The following is a 21573-nucleotide window of genomic DNA, read 5'->3' on the forward strand; positions in this document are numbered from 1 at the left end:
TGACATTCTAACACCTAAATAAGGAATCATGCTTAGATTTTCAAATAAATACAGATTCCAAAGTATTTTTGCAGTCTCATCTTTACTGTTCACAGAAGGAAAGCCAAGCAGATATTCTAATAATCACCCACCATTTGTCAGGCACTAAGGTGGAATACCAGGCTCTTTGCCAGGAGCTTAACATCATGATCTCATTTCACCCTCACACCTATCCTGCAAAGGAACTACTCCGCCCGCCCCCCCGCCCCCCGCAGCACTTACAGGTACAGAATCTAAGGCTTAGGGATTTCCGTAACTTCCACCAGATTACATACAGACAAGCAACTGGTCCCCAGGTCAGATCCCAAAGTCTACACATCTCCTTCCCTCCCTACTGCATGGCTTCAGTGTCACTGGAGTGTGACCAGCAAAGGAGCTGGAGCACAGACACTGAGCAGAGGAGGTGGGAACAGGCTTCAGGTCCAGGAGTCCAAGCTCAGTTCTCTTTCAACCACCCTGAAGCTCACTACAACCCTTGTCTTGGGGTATCTGCCCATCATTTGAAGGCATCTTTAGCTTTCTAATAAGTTGATCCCTTTGCACTGGGTTCTCTCTAAACCATCTTTCTAAAGACAGTGGCGGCACAAATCACAGAAACACATCTAAGCAAAAAATCAAAACATTTAACAAGTAACACTATTCACACCCTGCATCCAACACTATCTTCAGGTGCCACGTGTTCCTGAAATAAATCTCACCATGAAATCTGCTATTTAAAAACTATAATAATAAAAAATAAATAAATAAAAATAAAAAACTATAATAAAGCCTCAAAACTGTGCCAAGCTTTATACAAATAATCTCATGTAATCCTCATAATGACTCTAACAAGACTATACTATTGACCTCAGTTCACAGAGATAAGCACAAGTTTATCAAGGTTAAGTAACATGCCCAAGGTCACACAATTAGAGGTGGTGAAGCAGTGTGATTCCAGAGCATATGCTTCTCACCTCTACAACACAGGCTGTGCTCATGAGATGGTCAATAGCCAAACAAAAATATTCTCATCCAAATTTGTATGTTCATAGAAGTGTTCATACATAATTACTCAAGAGTTACATTATCAAAATTATATAATCTTAATGTATGGCTCTTTGTTAAAGAAAAGAAACAGGCATCTCACTTAAAAACGTACTCACCTTTTAGATTATTAAACACTTTGTTAAATAAAGAAATATCACTTAAAATTTTCACACCTTTTAAATTACGAAGCTTGAAATCTATTTGACCACGTAGCTGAATGACAAATATTTTTTCAACATCTTACTCAATAGCTTTTCAATTGAGGGTGCACTCACACTTTACTTCATAAACAAAACAGATGCCCAAACACTCACCAATGGGCACCTGTTCAGGCTGACTGAGAGAGACGAAAGCTGATGTGTCATCAATCCAGGATATCTGAATGCTACCTGTTAACATTAAATTGAAAGTAAAGTGAGAACTTCACCATTTAGAGAACTCTCAGATATACTTTGTAGATCTGATGTTTATAGAGAGATGTTGTTAAAACTAGATTTAAAAAAAACTTTCATCAAAAATTCCAGGGGGCTGGGGTTGTAGCTCAGTGGTAGAGCACCTGCCTCACACGTGTGAGGCCCTGGGTTCACCTGGGTTTGATCCTCAGCCCCACATAAAAATAAATGAATAAAAATAAATTTTAAAAAGATTGTTTTTAAAAATCTCAGCACTACAGAGTTAGCCTGCTTAAAACATCAATCCACTACAGTAGTTTTTCTGTTAAAATTTTAAGAGAAATAAGCAGCTTTTAGAAATTTCTTTTAAAAGGAAAAGAAAGATCCGTCTGGATTGACTCCTAGGACACGTCATCATTTAGTCCAGGGTTGGAAGCCTTTTTCCCTCTCAAGATCACTAACAGAACTCATAGATAATCCATGTTCAAAACCATATCTGTTTCTTTCTCGAGATTGCTATGGTTTGAACACTGTGGGTGTCCTCCTTGCTAAACTCATGCTCAAGTTTAATCCCCACTATTAAGAGGGTGGAAATTTGTAATCCTAGTGATTTGGGAAGCTGAAACAGGAGGATCACAATTTGAGGCCAGTCTGAGCAATTCTGTGAAATAGTCTAAAATTTAAAAAAAAAAAAGGGGGGGGGGGGAGGGGGCGCTATAGTTCATTAGTACATTAGTAGATTGCTTGCCTAGCATGCGTGAGGTCCGGGGTTATAGCCCCAGCACCACAAAAAAAAAAAAAAAAAAAGAGAGAAAAGAGAGGGGTTGAAACATAATCTGACTTTGGTGTTTAGATGGGGACTTTGAGAAGTGATTAGAATTAGATGCAGCCATTAAGGATGAAGCCCCCATGAAGGAATTCAGTGGCTTCATGATCAGATGAAGACACACACACACATACTCACCTGTCCCTTGCCTGTGACGCCCTACAATGCTTCAGAATTCTGTCAGTAAGAAGGCCATCACCAGATGTGGGCCCTTGACCTTGTAACTCCAACACCCTGACCAAAACAAACCTCCTTTATTTAAAACTCACCTGTCTACTGTGTTACTGGCAAACAGAAAACAGACTAATGTAGACATAAACTTTGAAACTGAAGAACAGGAAACATAAAAATGAGTCAAAACACATCACAGTAATAAGAAAAAAATCAATATTGAAAAGAATAAGAGACAGAATGGAGGCCAAAATAAATAAGGAGCCTAAGAGAAAAAGCTAAGTCAGACCAACAGAGGGAAAAGCAGAAGCAAAGAGCTACCTTGAGTGACACATACAGGCTGAGAGGCAAATAAAAAAGGCCACACACAACAGGACAGAATGGAGGAGAGGGGAGCAGAAGAGCAGGGTCCAGGCGGCTGGAGAAAATAGAAGGAAAAGGCAGAGACCTGACGGCTCCATACAGTGCTCTTGAAAAAAATGCAGAGGACTGGACTTTACAAAATGGGTGAAGTCACCAAACTCTAGCAATGGAAACATGTTTTCATTCCTACTAAAATTTCTGATAGGGGCTGAGGTTATAGCTCAGTGGCAGAGCACTTGCCTAGCATGTGTGAGGCACTGGGATCGGATTGATCTTCAGCACCAGAAACAAATAAATAAATTAAATAAAGGCAAAATTTTTTTTTTCTGACAGCTAGGAACTCTTAAAAAGTGTTTTGTTTTAACCACCAAAAGAAAGAAAACAAAAAACCCCAAAACCTCACTTTTAGCCAAAGAGTAAGGCACAACACTGACTTGAGCAATTAGAAGAAAAAAAAAAAAAAAAAAAGAAACAGGTGTTGTTATTTGGTTACTCTCTACAGTGTGTGTGTTATCTTTACACTGGTAACAACAGTGAACTTCTATTGAGTGAACTCACATGGTTTGGATGTGAGGTGTTGCCCCAAAGCTCCTCTGTGTTAATGAAGGAATGTCCGGAGGTAAAGTGACTGGATTGTGACAGCTGCAACTTAATGAGTCCATCCTAGTCTGAATGGACTGCAGGCTGGACATGGCCAGAGGAGGTGGGTCGCTGGTGGGGTGCCCTGGAAGGGTTATTCTTCCCTGAGCCCCTGCCTCCTCCTCTCTCTGTTTCCTGATCCCACATGAGCTGAGCAGCTTTCCTGCACTTCCTCCATGATCTGCTGCCTCACCCTGGGCACAGAACCATGGAGTCAGCCAACTATGGACTGAGATCTCTGAATCCATGAACCCCAAGTAAACTTTTCTATTTCTCAGTTGTTCTTTGTTGGGTATTTTGGTCACAGTGATGCAAGGCTGACTAACACAGTAGTTACTATATGCCACACCTGTTGTAAATGCCTTCTAATGATTAGCTCATTTGATCCCAGTGACATGCCAATGAAAAAGGCATTATTATTATTTTTTTAAACAATTTTTTTTATCTTTATTTTGTTTTATTTATTTTTATGTGGTGCTGAGGATCGAACCCAGGGTCTCTCACGTGCGAGGCGAGCTCTCTACCACTGAGCCACAACCCCAGCCCCTATTATTATTATTATTATTATTATTATTATTATTATTATTATTTCATCATCATCATCATCTCCAATGAGAAAACAAAGAGTACTTGTCCAAAGTCACACAGCAAATTTTTTTTTTTTAATTAAACTGAAAAAAATCCTACTTGGAGCATTTTACTTAATTTAGTCAATTAAAGTTTCACAACATAGAAATAAGAACTTGAGATGTGAATCAACAAAAGCTTCCAAAATAAATGAGCCTTGAAATTCAACTGCACTTTTAATCTGTATTTAAATTAAAAGGCAACTAGGATTTCAGAGAATATCTAGACTACCTTCAAAGAGCAGGATAATTTTCCAGAAAAGATGCTTTCACATATTTTTCAAAAAATAAAGTATGTAAAGTTTTAAAGTTTTCTTATTTGTTTTTACTTATGAGAGGTAATATGGGGCTGGGATTGTGGCTCAGTGGTAGAGCGCTCACCTAACATGTGCAAGGCCCTGGGTTCAATCCTCAGCACCACATACAAATAAAGGTATTGTGTGCAACTACAACTAAAAAAAAAAAAAGAGAGAGAGAGAGAGAGAGGAAATATATGCTTGCTTTAGAAAATACAGAAAAGCATAGAAGGAAAAATAAAGTGTTCAATGGTGATCACATGGTGTTATCAAGATTTCTAGGGCTGGGGATGTGGCTCAAGCAGTAGCACGCTCGCCTGGTATGCGTGTGGCCCGGGTTCGATCCTCAGCACCACATACAAACAAAGATGTTGTGCCCACCGATAACTAAATAAATAAATAAATAAATATTTAAAAAATTCTCTCTTTACACACTCTCTCTCTCTCTCTGTCTCTCACTCTCTCTCTTAAAAAAAAAAAAAAGATTTCTATACACAGTTTTTTTTAAAAATAGTGTCAGCTATACAGGAATTCTATTTTGTATAGCTTTTTACTCTAAGGATTAAAATGTAAACAACTTACCGTCTTTAATATTTGAAAAATATATTTTAAATGTCTGCATACTATCCTGGAGGAAATGCATCAACAGTTACCAGTCTTACTTACTTTAGCTTTTTGCAGCTCTCATTTTATCTAAGATTTTTTTTCTAAATATTTATTTTTTTAGTTTTAGGTGGACACCATATCTTTATTTTACATTTATATGGCTGAGGATTGAACCCAGTGCCTTGTGCATGGTAGGCGAGCACTCTACCACTGAGCCACAACCCCAGCCCTTATCTACAATTTCCATAGAGGATGATAGCTTAAATAACTTCTTAAGATAAAGAGGCATGGCTTACAATCAGAACAGTCTTTACAAACTCTAACCAGAAGACTACTCGAATTAACTTAATCACATGACCTGGTAAAAAGGAAAGACCTGCCCTCCTTCAGAGATAACCCATATCTTGGTCAGCTCAGGCAACCAAATTAGAATTCCTGTACAGCTGACACTCTTTTTAAAAAACTATGTATGGAAATCTTGATACCACCATGTGATCATCACTGAATGCTTTATTTTTCCTTCTATGTTTTTCTGTACTTTCTAAAGCAAGCATATATTACCTCTTATAAGTAAAAACAAATAAGAAAACCTTAAAACTCTACATACCTTATTTTTGAAAAATATGTGAAAGGCATCTTTCTGATTTGGTTGCTTTAATTATAATCTCAAACAGAGACTGCCTGACCTTATGAAACAAACATTCTCTCTGAATTTAATCTTCAGAATTATTTACTCTCTACCTATATTTGTGTTCGCTGGTCAGTAGTACTGGCAGTCATAAAAATGGTGTCTTGTAGATCCTACTGGAAAGTGAATCCTATTAATCCACAATCATATCTGCACATATTAATCTCTCATATCATATCAGATTAATATCAGCACAACATATTAGCTCCTCAGATCATATTAGCCCAAAAAAATTTCCATGAGTGAAATTAAAACCTTGTGAATTTACATTCTTTCATGCCCAAGACAAAATTATCTATCTACCTCTGACCACCTACACCGAAAGAATAGCAAGATCCTAAGACGTGCATCTGCGCTGTGTTTCACTTACCAAAGGCACTGAAAAGCTGGTAAAGGTCACTGGTTTTCCATTCTTTGGGGAACGTCACATGGAGAACATGATCGCGTTTAGGTTGTACTACAAGACAAATACATGATTAAAGATTGATAGTTGAAAAGTGATCAAGTAAACCAGGGATTCTCTGATGAATAAATCATGATGCCTCATGATTTCCAAATAACTCCTAAAGTATGCTTAGCTTTGGCAGGACTCTGCTGTCACAAGCTAGACCAATACAGCCCACTACAATTTGATGACCAACTCTATGCAGAACTATCTCCTTTTTTCAAGAAGTTCTTGTGGAGATATTGGAAAGGGGAGGAAAGGCAACTCTGTTCTAGAAGTTTCCCCATACTTTTAACTTCCTCCTTTTAATCTAGCTGTCCACATGTTCATTTAGTTTTTTAAAAATAATAATGTACTGTCCCAACTAAATAAACTGATCACTTTTAAGCAGAGGCAGTGTTGAGACAGGACACTCTGTTCTCATCCCAGACCCATCACTTCACCTGTGCACTCTGGCCACTCCTGGCTATGAACCAGGGTGATGAAATTTAGCTTACAGAACTGCTGTGAGACTAGCAGGCTAATGTGGAGGTCAGCACAATGGCAAAGTGATGAAATATCATCACAACAATATTAGCACCAAGTACATTCATCCATGAATTGAAGCAAATAAAGACTAGGAAAAAAAGCAATGGGCTGGTACAGTGGCATGCACCTATAACCCCAATGATTTTGACGCAGGAGAATCTAAAGTTCAAAGCCAGCTTCAGCAACTTAGTGAGACACTCAGCAACTTAGAGGGGTCCTGTCTCAAAATTGAAAATAAAAAAAAAAGGACTGGAGATGTAGGTTGGTGGTAAAATGCTCTTAGGTTCAAAAAAAAAGGGCAAATAGAATAAAAGAGAAAAGCAGAAGAAAAGTAGCAGCAATTACCCCTTCAACCAGATTGGATTTTTGAGGTGTTTTTTTAATTTCTTTTTTTTTTTTCCTGGTGCAGGGGATGGAACCCAGGGTGTCACACACACTAAGCTACACCCTCAAGTCTTTATAACAGCTTTTAACAGGCCACCTACCCCATTAACCCACTACATTTAAACATATACCTACTCAAGTAATTGGAAAACAGAAATTTTAAAAGTTACTGACACAGATAGCATAACTTAAAATCTATTATAAATATTTATAAGAAATGACAAAACTAGAATTCTAAGGGAAAATGAAATAATGAAGCAAAGATTTTTTTTAAAAAAAAATCAACTCATGCATAAACTAAAAAATGTAAATAAGAAATGACCCCCAGGGTCCCATTAACTTAAGCATACTATTCATATCAACCACAAAATCACTGCCCATGTTTAAGCGAAAAAAGCTCTTCCTTCAGTAATATATTTCCTGTTCCTCCTTCAGACCACACACCTAAGTGCACAGAAACAATGAGAAAATTAAAATTAACTCACAGTCTGGTCCTTCCAGGTTTAGATAGGGGATATCCATGACCCTCATAAGAAACAATCTATAAAGAGAAGATAAAAATAGATAATGAACTAATTTCTTAAGAAAAAGCATAGAGGCATCTATTAAATGTCTTAGTAGAAGCCCTTGAATATATTGTTCTATTTCTAAAATAATTTTTAGAACCTTAAAATTCAATTCAGAGATTCTCTCTTACCATTTATCATAAATAGGACAAACAAGCCAGGTGCAGTGGGGCATGCCTGTAATCCCACTGACCCGAGAGGCTGAGGCAGGGAGATCTCAAGTTGCAGGGCAGCCTCAGCAACTTAGCGAGACCCTGTCTAAAGTAAAAAATAAAAAGGGCTTGGCATGCAGCTCAGCAGTAAGGCACCCCTAGGTTCAATTCCCAGTGCTAAAAATAAATAAGTAGGAAAAACACCAATGAACTGCAGTATCCCAAACCTACAACAGTTTCTGGCCCTCTGTTGTCAGTAAGTATCAGTTTAAATGAGTGAAATTAGTCAACAAAAGGCTAAAAGAAAGCTCTGTACAGAGCTGCCTTGTTAGTTCAGAGAAACAGCAAGAAAACAAATATAAAACATCTTACCAACTCATGAATACCTGTTCCTACAAATTATAAAGGCAACACTCATAAATGGTGTTTGTGAGCTGAGAACAGAATGATAGCATCAATTTCTTTTCTTTTTCTCTTTTAATGAAATGCAAAAGTCATTGGATACATATTAATCTTCTCTGGGTAAACCGCAGAGTCTGAAGTAAGTGAACGTCTCAAAAGCCCGCATCATTATTATCATTTAAAACATAATAAAAGTTCAAAGCAAAACAATTCTTGTAAAGAAAACTATCATAGTAATACAAACCATAGCAGTCTGTTTATGTATATCTTCCAAAATGGATACAAAGGCACTTTAAAAAGAATACTTGTTAATTACAACTTTCTATAATATCATTCAATTTCTCTATTTGCAAGATTATGGACATTTGGTTGTATGTGAGATGATTTTCACAAGTTTTACTTGAATAACCATACATTGTGTGTTTCTGGTAGAGACTACATTATACAGCAAATTAAAAAGGCAACCCAAGTGCCCAACAGCAATTAGTCTGGCTTCACTGCGCTGCAATTAAGGCACATTATACCAGGCATTCAAAAGCCAAGCAGGGTATGATCTAGTTTACAAATGGAACCATCAGCATGAACAACACTCTTCTGTTGATATCAGAAAAAAAATTGTCATAGTAGTTCGTGGTTTGAGAGCTTCTATGGCCTATAATTTAATAAACCAAATCTCATGGCCAAGAAACCAAATTTATTTTTAGTTCACTAATTTAAGCTAAAGTGTACTATTCTGCTTTTGTAAGCTGTTTTGTCCAATTTAATCAACACTATTTACAATGTCAGAAAACAATAAGATACATAAAGTACCTAACAGAGAAGGTTCTCAATGAGATATGCAGCTGTCATTATTACAGCCCACCAGGACCTGGGAAGTTATGCCTAAGTTAGGAGGCTCAATAATTTTATGCTTCATATAATTTCCAATTCTTCAATTAGCAAATTTAAAGATAGTTCCCAAATTCTAAAACTAAAAACAAAGAAAAAATAAATTTAAAAAATTTATTTTAAACATCATATAATGAAGGCTCAGTGGTAGGGCACTTCCACAGCATGCGTGAGGCCCTGGTCTGGTCCCCAGCACCACATACACACAAAGTTAATGAAACTTATCTAGTACCTAAAAATAATTTTTTAAATTTACCCTGATTTCAAGAGAAGAATAAATGTTTAACCAACAAGGTATTCATTGTTATGCTATTCAATACACAAATAATCAAAATCAACTTCCATAATATGCAAGGTCGGTAAGGTGCAGTTTAAATTTTCAACATAATAAATAATCAAAAAACTATGAAAAAAGGAAAACAACTATGAAAACCTCAACAACACACAAATAACTCAGGGTATAATTTAAAGTTTTTAAAAAAGCACAAAACTAGGGGCTGGGTTATGTCTCAGTGGTAGAGCACTTGCCTGGCATGTGTGAGGCACTGGGTTCACTTCTCAGCACCACATACAAATGAATAAAAGTTCATCAACATTTCAAAAATAATTTTAAAGCACAAAACTAAAAGGAAGAAAAAGAAAACAACACACACACACACAAATTTCATTTACTACTTTTTGTTCTTTTTTCTTTATAGGGATTGAACCCAGGGGTGCTCCACCACTGAACTACATCCCCAGCATTTTTTGTTTTTTTGAGACAGGGTCTTGCTACGTTGACCAGGCTGGCCTTGAACTTAAAACCCTACTGCCCCAGCCTCCTGGGTAGTGGGGATTACATGAGTGCACCACTTCCCAACTCATTTGCTACTATTGATTTTTTAAAGAAAATTAAGGCTACCAGAACTGAGGAAGTTACTACAGATGTTCTCAGAAAAAGCGTACTGAAAATGCCATTTGAATTAATCCTGTGTATCCTGTGCACTATCGCACCTGGTTTTAAGAGAGAATAATACAAAGTTAAACCACAAGCTTGAGTCTGCAATTATATATATATATATTTTTTGTACTGGCAACTGCAACCAGGGGTTCTTTACCACTGAGCTACATCCCCAGTCCTTTTTATTTTTGAGACAAGGTCTTGCTAAATTACTGAGGCTGGCCTCAATCTTGAGATCCTCTTGCCTCAGACTCCCAAGTCACTGGGGGTCACAGGCATGCATTACCATACCTTGCTTTTTGTTTGTTTTACTTCTAAAGTTCATGAGACCTCAATAATGAGTTCTAAAAACCTACTTTCCTACAAATACAACTACGGACTACCCTTGAAAGGGGGCTTCTCTAGTTTCTCTCACCGTGAAAATGCTTAAAAAATTTTTCTGAGTGATATCTTTTGTCAAGCAATATACATGTAGGCTATTTGTCCTGTAATAGTTCATATAAATGTTAAATAGGACCTCTGATTTAAATAAAAATTCACTCTCAGGTAACATAACCAAAATATCTTTTCAAAAAGTTTAGTTAATCCTACCCTGTGGTGTTTATTTTCTCGATACTTTAGACAGAAACCCCTTTCCAGTGAATTATTAATAGCACTTCTCAGTCTCCCCCGTGACTCCAACTTCATGTCTGGGCTTCGGGGAGAAATGCACAGCCCCAGCCCCTGGAATAACACAGAAACCAACTCTTAGTGTGACTTGGCAGACTGCAGCTCTGGAAAAAGCCATGCAATTGTGAAACTGACTCTAAAACTGTAGCTGGGCGTCTGCGGAACTCAACCAAAGTAAACTTCCCCAGCACCCTCCCACCTCCTCCTGCCATGCTGCAAGCAAGCATTGCTGTGGTGCCATCACTGCCCTTTGGAAGGAACATTAAAACCTTTCAAGCAAGCATCCCTCATCCAAACTGCTGCCAAAGAGCCTGCACTGACTCTGGAATGATTTGATACAAGTATTTTATCAAACATGGAATGGGAACTCAACAGTTTTCATCTTAATGTAAGAGGAGATGCACTGGGCAGGCAGAAAGGCTGATAACACACAGTAGGGTGCTCCTTCACAGTGAACCATACCGAGAACACTTTCCTGGAAGGCCGTTCATGTGCAGACATCAAAAAGATCCTCACACCAACATGTGCAGGAAACACTATTTCTATTTTCCTGCAGATTCAAGATGGCTATAATACAGTCATGACACTCAATCAAGAGTGTGAGGGAGTACTGCTACATTCCTGAAAGCTTGCTGATGAAATACCATTTTCCTGCCTAACCTCTAAATGTTATTTGACTCCACTGAAGACTAAAATTAAAATTCCCATTTGATATAGAGGCCAATTTTACATCAGAATTCTATCCTCAGACACCATGCAACAAAGCTTACATTCTAGATGCCAGAAAGCAAACACTGTGGAATCTGTCAGGTTTTCTCTGCAGTACTGTGGATTAAACTCCTGACCTTGGGCATGCTAGGAAGGCACTCTACCACTAAGCTACACCCCAGCCCTTTTTATTTTTTGACATGATCTTGCTGAATTGTCCAGGTTAGCCTCAAACTTGTGTTCGTCCTGCCTCAGCCTCCCAAATCACTGAGATTACAGGCATGCACCATGGTCTGACTCAAATTTGTCATTTTTAAAAAACATTCTAAGAGTGTACTACTGGCAATACTAGATATTATGGTTTGCAGATGAGTCTAAAAAGATTCAAGGGTAAAGCATCGCATACTTCAGGGGCTCTTGCTTAGCATGCTGGATAACTTCAACTCTGTCTCTTAGTAGGTTACACAATACCATTACTTCCAAAGAATCACCTCATCTCTGTTACCGATATGCTACATGGCACTCACAGAAAGTGACCCTCCAAACTCTTTTGCAACCAGAGCAGTATGACACTGTGTCTCAGACTATCTAAGAATGCTCACTAGGCACTGAAAATTTTCAATTCAGATATAGAACTTCTCAGGATAAGCTTGAACCATTATTAAAATGTGGTTCCCCAACAGCATCACCTGGACACTTATTCAAGAGTTACTGACTCAAACTCTGGTCTGAGAACTACTATTTAACATGAAAACTATGTTCAATGCTGTGCTGTTAATTACCATTGGATTCTGCAGACAGCTGCATAATGACTTGTATTGACTTCTCCAAAAAATTTGCCTTAACAGTTTGTTTATATTAAATGATTTTGTCTTAGAAAAGAGAGAAAAAAAAAAAAAACAATTAAAACAAATAACAAGGACAACCTCAAAATCCAGGAAGCAGTAACACAAGGCTCTACCACTCCCTGAAACCAGGATGTCACACAGTGACAAGCAATTAGATTCTCTGCAAGAGATAATCTGGGGGAAATTATTGCTGACAGCTGTCATTCTCGTTTTGAAGAAGCAAAATAAATAAATAAATAAATAAAATAAAATAAAACTCAAATTACTCCTAACATCTCATTAGCAAAATTAGAACTTCCTTCTGTGAATTGGCTACAAATTAAGATTTAGCCACCAATGCAGCAGCAATGAAAAGTGGCAAACCAACACATGTAATACAAAGAATCAAATACTTGTGACCCTTGACATAATTCTCCAACCTTCCCAACAAGCTTCAACACACGGAAACCGCACAACACACTAGACTGCTCTAAGGAGTATACTCAGATCAAAAGTTATTCTCTGATGACACAAGAGCTTGCCTTGGACTATGGCTTATCTGAACCATTCCCTAGTTGTCCAGTGAATACAAAAAAGATTGCAAAATAATATCAGAATTAACCCATTTTATGCAGCCATGCTCAAAAAAAAAAACAAAACCATGAATGTGATATTCAAAAATGCATGCAAGAAGTCCTGAAGGTCACTCACAAACACTCTGCATGCAGAATTAAATCTCTGGGAGCTGAAGAGCACTATAGGTTGTTCAAAATGCTGCATTACCAAATCTACACTCTAAATCACTGATTTTATTCAGAAATGAAGGAAAATATTTAATGTCCTCTTGAAGCAGCAGACTTTCCAGTACAGCAACTGAAGGCAGAGGAAGACTATGAATGAAAGAGGTGTGCTGATGGCCACATTAAAAAGTAGTTCACAAGCTGGGCACAGCGACAAGCACCTGTATGTGGTCCCAGCTACGTGGGAGGTTGATGCAGGAGGATCTGCTTGAACCCAGGCGTTCAAGGCCAGCCAGGGCAACACAGCAAGGCTCTATCTCTTCAAAAACAAAAACGAGTCCTGCCAAGCACTGGAGAGAATGCCACGCGTGGAAGGGCAAACTGACAAGAGGCCCAACTGTCCAGGGACAAGTGTGAGGAAACCATGCAGATCCACCTGACAGGGCAGGGACGGCTGTCTGAATGATACTGACCACTAGTTTTAATGTCCTTTGAACTCCTCATTTTATATACGTATATATACATACATATACTTTTAAAATATTTTTTTTTAGTTGTCGATGCACCTTTATTTTACTTATTTGGATACAGTGCTGAGAATCAAACCCAGTGCCTCACACATACTAGGCAAGTGCTCTACCACTGAGCCACAACCCCAGCCCTCATTATATATTTTTAAATTACAAATTTACATAACTAGTATAATCTTAATTGGTAAATGAGGAACACTAGCTGCGCTTGGTGGTAAATGGCTGTAGTCCCAGCTACTCAGGAGGCTGAGGCAGGAGGATCACTTGAGATTATGCATTTGAGACCAGCCCAGGCAACACAGCAAAAACAATCTCAAAATAAATGAAATATAAGGCAAATGAGGAACACTGATCTCAAATGAAATAGACACCGAGAATAGTAGGATATACACTAAAATGACAACATTTTTTTTTCTTTTTGGCTGAGGAATTGAGTGGACATTTTGTGTTTTAATGTGGAAAATAATTTTTTTAAGTACCAACTTCATGACTAAAATGATAATACTTACCACTGCCTGTTCTGCCTTATGTGACCCTCTGAGGTCTGGAGGACAGGCAGGGAAGCAGGGGTCCCTTTACACGAGGAATACAGTGGCAGGTTTTTCCATGTTCAGTGGCCTGCCCTTGGCCACCAGGACGGGGGACGAGGGGGATGGAATAGGATGCAGACCCCAGCTCCCACCTTAGCCCTATGCAAGTGGGTGCTGCCTTCTCCCTTCTCTTTACTAGGAACTCCCCATACCTCTAGCTTTTAATCTGAACTGTTTTCCAAAGCCTCCAGGTAAAATGATGAGCCCCGAGTCTAGCAGGAGTGGCAGGGACAAGAATGCTCATCTGAATAACCACCCACACTCCTAGGGTGTACAAATGAAGCAAGAGCTCAGGACAAAAGCGAAGATCTCAGAAATATTCTTTTTTTAATGTTCTAAGGACTAATTAAATTACAGCTTCATGTGATGGCACAGAGCCCAGACGGAAGAGAGGAGGCTGCAGTCTGGGAAAGGGATGTGGGTAGAGTGAATTTTCAAGGCAATGGGAACAACAGGTTGTGCAGAGAGCCACGTGGTCACATATTAAAGGACAACCTTGTCCTATCTGCAGTGCAAAAGAGGCGCTGGCTGGGCACTGGGCTTCTCCATCACAACTGCCCCCACACCAGGGTCACCATCGGGAAAACTAGGGAATCAGTGCAGCTAAGGGGTGAGAGAGACTCAGGGGGTCTCTCGACACAGTCTTATTTTATGTATCGTCAGATGTGTATACATGATCACAGGTCTGAATAATTCAGAAACACTTCTAATGTCATGACATGTCTTAATAAAGCACAGTACTTCTTCTGGTCTTTCTCCATACCAAAGGCAAGACCCTGAAGTTCCCAATTTCTTTTTTCTTCCTCGTAAAAACAGTATTTCACTCCCCAAGTAAAAACTTGCTTTTGTCATCAGGTATAGTGATGCATGCCTGTGATCCCAGCTCTGTGGGAGTCTGAGGCAGGAGGTTCACAAGTTTGAGCCCAGCTTGGGCAACTTAGCAAGACCCTATCTCAAAATCTTTATATAAAAAGAAAAAAGTAAAAAGGACTGGTAAATAGCTCAGTGGCAAAGCACCTGCCTAGAATGCACGAGGCCCTGGATTCAATTCTGAGTGACAGGAAAAAAAGGTTTTTCTTGATTTTATTCATCCACTTTCTACTTCTATCAAGACTATACTCCTGTTTTATCTTAAAAATAAAGAGATCTCCAAGTAAAACTGTGCCCTCTCATACCACTGAAGACTGGTATATAGAAATGCTGAAGGCACTCTAATCCCAACACAATTTGAGCAATGAATCAATATGCTGCTCACCCTAATCCCAAACCTTCCAATAGAGAATAGAAACCTTGCCTGGCTACTGGCTCTACTATACTTGCAAACAGTCTTGGTGTTTCTTCCAGGACACAGCAGTAAAAGTACTTCATAAGAAACTCGTATGCGAGGGCTCATCATTATACATATTTATGTGCTATAAAAAACTAATTTTACCTTCAGGGTAGGAAGCATGCAAACACCTCTTATAAAATAAGCTCATTTATTTTGCTCACTGGAACTCCTGTGCAGAGTAAGGGTAACCACTGGCCAGAAGAGAATCACTGTAGCATCACTTATTTTAATTTCACTCAGGTGGGGGGGATACAATTTTCAACCCAGCCACTTGCTGTTTTGACAGACAGAGCGTTACCCAACATTTGTCCAGAAGCCAGCTTGTATCCTTTCTTAAACAGAATCAGCACTAGGATAAGGGTAGGAAAAAAAAGAAAAGAAAGAAAACTAACAAATAGCTCACTGGAACCGTCTCCATCAAATGAGCCATATCAAATTACATCAAATAAAAATGTTAAATGAAGCAGTATATAAAGGTAGCATCTACAGGGCCTGTAAACCACAAGCTGTTAAATATCAGATAGAGGAGACCAGCCCCACACAACCCGATGGTCAAATTCAACACCTTTTAGAATTGCCAATGAAACCAAAGACAGAAGAAAAGGAAATCTTCCAGAAAGATTAATACTGTCTTATAAGAAAGGACATAACCAATGGTAACACTGCCTCTTCCAGAGCCTGTGTGATGTGGCAGAAGAACACAGTCTCAGCAAGGACAGACCTGGGTTGTCCCTGACTCTGCCACTCGTGGGGCCCTAGGAAGATGTCTCTGCTTTGTAATGCCGGCAGCATCCCCTCCTTGTGAAGGCTGTGTCAGAAATTACAGTCAGTGCAGGTGACAGATTCTGCGTAGTGGAAGGTGATCAATGGCTAAGCTACTAAATTTCTTAAGAGTACATCACTAATGCTTGACTGTTACAAATTAAAAGCTAAAGAACCTTGAAAATAACCATGGCCCAACTTCTCCTGGTCAGGACCAATGCAAGGCTAGGAATGCCTAAGAATGCCAACCTCACCATTAATATGCCTACAGTGGGCTGAAAGGTGGCCTCCAAAAACACACACCCATGTTCCAATCCTCTGAACCTATGAACATAGTCTTATTTGGAAGAGGAGTCTTAGTAGATGTTATTAAATTAAATGAACATTAAATACCATCACAAGTGTCCTTTTAAGAGAAACAAAAGAAGACAGGACACACACAGGAGAAGGTGGCAGTGCAACCCCAAGTAGAGGAGCACTGAGGAAAGCCAGCATCCACCAGAAGTGAGAGGGGGCCTTGGGGGTGGGGAGAGCAGCTCTGCTGATAGCTTAATTTGGAGCTCTGGTCTCCAGATTGTGAGAGAATAAACCTATGCTGTTTTAAGCCACTGAGTTTGCAGTAATTTGTTACACTGGCCACAGGACACTACATAACACCCTACTATGGAAAAGGCAAGCTGCTTAAATACATTCAGGGGTAGACTAATTTCTTGCCATCTCAACAAATGACTTTTTTAGTATAATGATAAACAAGGTAAGCCAGAGGGAAATTCATTTTAAAGTAGACAGAACAAATATTGGACTATAAGAGCTCCAGAAAAGGACAGCCCCAGAGTGCCCGCAGGACTAGCTTATCAAATGGAGGATGCTGGGGGTGCCCCGAAGGTTTCTTAGGAAAGCAGTCTTTCGATGAAGTCACAGAAGGTGCTTACCTGGTAAATCTTTCAGCAGTCAAGATAGTGCAAGAGAGGGGCCAGGGTGCACAGCACAGGGGTAAAGTACTCGCTTGGCATGTGTGAGGCCCTGCAGTCGATCCTAGCACCACACACACACAAAAGACTACAAGGCAGAAATGAGATATGGGGTTGTAGACCTGAGGTAAGCAATCCCTTCCCTAAAAAGTCCCAGAACAAGTACCAGAGTCCAGTCTTGAAAACCTGATCTAAGGCACAAGAATTCACTGTCCCAACATTCCCTGAGTTTTTCCCTTTATGAAAATCAGAGTACTAACAACTTCCACGGCAACCAAATCAAGTCTATTCTTAAATATTCTTTTTATCTGAGTAGACTGGGGAATGGGAAGTGACATGAACATGACTGAGGCAAAAGGCAAGGCTTTGGTTCAGGTACGCAAGGATAAAACACACCTGTGTACTAGAGGAAAATGCATTTGGTGAACTAGAGAGAAACTGGCTTCAGGCTTTCTGGACCTAGGGCTACTGTCAGCATCTGTGCTGTGCCACCTAACTCCAAAATTTGCACAATCTGGAAAGGCTCAAAACAGCCTTCATTTTTATTAAAAAGTCCCAAGCTCCTTATGATGAAAAAGTACCTCAGCGGCCCCAGGCCTATGTCCAGTAGCTCAGTTAGCCATGCTCCCTCCAGCAGGTTCCAGATCCACTTGAGATGAAAGCTGGGGGCGGAGGTCATCAGATTTTAAAAGGCTAGGACAGGAGTCCCCTGTGTTCCTCCTGTGCTAGCAAAGCAATAAACCTCCTTTTTCCTTTTTCTCAAAACTGTGTCCTTGTTGTTGGGTTGGTATCAGGACAAGTACTGAACTTTTGGCAACAAATTTGGCACCCCAGATGGGACCCAAGAGCAGCGCCCACTCCAGCTTTCTTGGGCAGGCCTGGCTTTCCAAGGAACCCCACTTCCATGCTGAGGATTTATGGTGGTAGCGAAATTGTTGAGAGTCAACTGCAGGAGAGTTAGGAGGCGGGTGAGTTTGCCTCAGGTTGAACCAGAGGAGCTGTTCCTGTGAGTAAAGGGAGGGACTGAGGGACCATCCCAGCAGCTGCTGAAACTCCCTTTTGCTTCTGGGAACTCCCGCCTTTTCTCCCCAAATAGTACGGTTGCTCTATCATGGTCCACCTTGAGAAAAAGGAAACTGAACTCAGGAAAGTCATGATAACTTTAGTTATCTGTATGATCCCTGCCCTTTGTGTGCCTTGTCCAGTCACCTGCCATCTGCCACTGTGGACCTCTGGACTGCTTTGATGCTGAATGTCCTGAGCTGTCATGCTCCACCTGACAGAGAACAAAGACTTTGGGTCACTTGCCACAACTTTGCCCCCTTTCAGCAGGAAGCAGTTTGGAGATGTCATCACCCATTTTTCCATAGAAAATGGAATGTAGAAATGGACAGTGGGGAAATGCAACAGTGTCCATTTTATGCTTTGAGTATTATTAACCCTTGCTGTTTGGCCACTACAACTGATTTTTAAATGAACGTGTTTCTTTCTCTTCCTCTCTCCCTGCTCCTTCCCTAATCTCAGAGGAAATAAGACTCCCTTTCTTCCCCATCCTAGGCAAATTTATCTGTCCCTGAGCACACACCCACCATAGGAACGAAGTAATCCAGACTTTGGAGATGGCACCAGAAGATCTCAGAAATCACTATCTACCAAAATTAACAAGTAAGAACACATGGAATGTAGCCTTTGAGTCACCTCTTTAAAAGTCCCCTATTGCCCTTGATGAGCAGAATCACAGCCTTTGGGACAGGAGTCTCCTCTGTTTCTCCTTTGCTAGCAAAGTAATAAACCTTCTTTTTCCTTTATCTCAAAAAGAAGAAAAAAGTGTTACCCCCTTTATTCAAGCATCGTCAATATAAAATTGAAGAGTAATGACTTCCAAGCTCTTGGGAGAGCTGCCAGTAGGCAGAAGGGCCCCACTTCTGTTAATCGGCCCATCCTGCCTGCCCAGCAGGGGTCTGGCATCACCAGGGGTTCCTGGAAGGGCTGCAAACAGCCACCTACTTCCCTGTACAGCCCCCCAACTCACAGGGCCTCACCAACAACAGGCTTAACCTTGTGAGTGCGCCTGGCACACAGGGCAGGTGTCTTCTCCTCATTCACAGCCCAATTCTGCAACAAATTCTTTTAAATTAAAATAAATTAGGGAGCTCAAGATATAGCTCGGCGGTAGAGTGTGTGCTTAGCGTGAGTGAGGCCCTGGGTGCAACCCCCTGCACCAAAAAAAATAAGTAACAACAAAAAAGCAAGATAAAAAGATAATTATGAAATATTTTAAGAGAACTTCTAAGCTGCCATTCCTTATAAAAGGCATTTTATTGGCATCATATACTGGCACCGCTTGCTCCTGTCCACGTGGAGGGACTGCCCTCTGACGGTACTCCACTAAGTACATACCACCCACCTGGTTTCCCACACTGCCCATAATATAAGGAAAGACTAGATTCACAGCATTTTCCTGAAGTTCACCATGGACTTAACAGATATATAGAGAATATTTAATCCAACAAAATCAGAATATGCTTTCCTCTGCTGGGCATGGTGGTACATACCTGTAATCCCAGTGGCTTGGGAGTCTGAGGCAGGAGGATTATGAGTTCAAAATCTGCCTCAGCAACTTAATGAGGTCCTGAGCAATTCAACAAGACTGTCTCAAAAAATATATAAAAAGGGCTGGGGATATGGATCAATGATTAAGTGCCCTTGAGTTCAACTCTCTGTATCAAAAAAAAAGAAGAAAAGAAAAGAAAATCCCAATTTGCTGCCAAATTTGACTGCTTTCCAGCAGGCGTTACTTCAGGTATCATGGGGTTCCTCTCCCCCTCCAGCAAGTGCTCTGTATGCACATCCACAACCTCCCACAAACTTCTGCATTGGAGTCATTGGAATAACAGAACTTTTCTGAATGCTCCACATCAAAGCACTCCTGCTTTCATTATACATTAATCTGAACCAATCTTCATCTGAATTTCATAAGCAAACATTCAAGAGCAAGAACAAGCAAAATTAGACAGTTTAAATAAATGTTGTTATTTGTTGCTGCTGAGCTCCAAGTTTATGACCATACTGGTTACAACCTTTTCTTCTATATCATTAAACTAAAAACACATGCCCATGTCACACAGTTTTTTCAGTGCTAACAATCCAGCCAGGGCCTCACACATGCTAGGCAAGTGCCCTACTACTGTGCTACACTCCAGCCCTGAGTACAACTACTTTTTTCAATCCCCTAGAATGTTAGATCCTCTTCTATTTATAATTATTTTTTAACTAACACATAAAAATCGCATACATTTATGATGTACAACATGATGTTCTGAAATATGTTTACACTGTGGAAGAGCTAGAACAAGCTAATTACACATGCATTATTTCACATACATTTTTCTTGTGGTGAGAACCCTTAAAATCTACTCTTTCAGCAATTTTCAAGTTGAAAATGCTATTAATTACAGTCACAGTGATGAACAACAGAACTCTTGACTTACTTGATGAAATTCTATATCCTTTGACCAACATCTTATCTTCCCAGTCCTCCTTGCCCTCTCCTCACCCCCCATATTTTCAGAAAAGAAAACACTGGACATCAACTGAGTTCTAGAATATCAAGTCCTTTCATGTCTCATGCAATCCTGCAGCCTCCATGGAAGGTGAATAGTTTTATCTTTCTTTTACAAAGGAAGAAGCAATTTATCTAAAGAATGCTGCTTCTGGCTATGTCTCCTCCACAGCAAGAAAGAAGATAAAACAGTGTCATCCCAGAGAGACCGAGACCCCACGTGGACTCCTGCTTCCAGAACAGGTGAAACCCTCTAGAAGAAACTGCAGGCATGCACCTTTTTCTTTAAAATTCCCTCTCTCACAGCAAATAGCCAAAATAAAAAGATGTGCTCATTTCCTTCTTCTTTATAAAAACTGAGGTAGATGGAAAGCAGCCTTCCCAAAAACCTTCATAAAAGATTATCTACAAGGGAGTTCAAAGTGTCTTGTACAGATGACTGTTAATAAAACATAAGGCTAAAGTCGGACTTTGTGCTTTTTGTGGTACAACAAAAAGTAAAAGCAGAGAATATTTTTAACTTTTCAGCCTAAAAGGATTTGACCAAAGGATCTTCTCTAAAGCTGGTTTTCCATGCTTCAATTGAAACTGACCAAGGTTATAAAAGAAGGTTATAAAATCATGTATCCATCAGAGAGTCTGCAATATAAACAAATAAGGCACTCCATGAGCTGGTCATTAGCAGTGGGGAGGACACAGCCATCCTCCAATTCTCACCCTGATGCCAACAAAGCAAGGAGACACATGAGAGGTACCTAGGCCAAGAAAGGACACAATGGCACCATGCAAAATTCCTTGTGGGACATTATTCTAGCAAGTGTGCCTTAGAAAACACTTATATTGGGCTGGGGTAGTGGCTCAGTGGTACAGTGCTTGCCTCACATGTGTGAGGTACTGGGTTCAATCC

General features: G+C 39.8%; 1 protein-coding gene across 1 annotated transcript in view; it reads right to left on the bottom strand.

Annotated features, from left to right (window-relative positions):
• The window catches only part of Parn (poly(A)-specific ribonuclease), a 141246-nt gene that overhangs the window by 73011 nt on the left and 46662 nt on the right, over window positions 1-21573 (bottom strand). Inside the window, exons 19-21 of the mRNA XM_027940440.2 lie at window positions 7515-7570; window positions 6043-6129; window positions 1380-1454 (exon numbers count right to left, since the gene is read on the bottom strand). Of these exons, the coding sequence (XP_027796241.1) occupies window positions 1380-1454; window positions 6043-6129; window positions 7515-7570 (218 nt within the window). The remainder of the gene's footprint in view (window positions 1-1379; window positions 1455-6042; window positions 6130-7514; window positions 7571-21573) is intronic.

This window comes from Marmota flaviventris, chromosome 19, assembly GCF_047511675.1.
Source record: "Marmota flaviventris isolate mMarFla1 chromosome 19, mMarFla1.hap1, whole genome shotgun sequence".
NCBI classification, from domain to species: domain Eukaryota; kingdom Metazoa; phylum Chordata; class Mammalia; order Rodentia; family Sciuridae; genus Marmota; species Marmota flaviventris.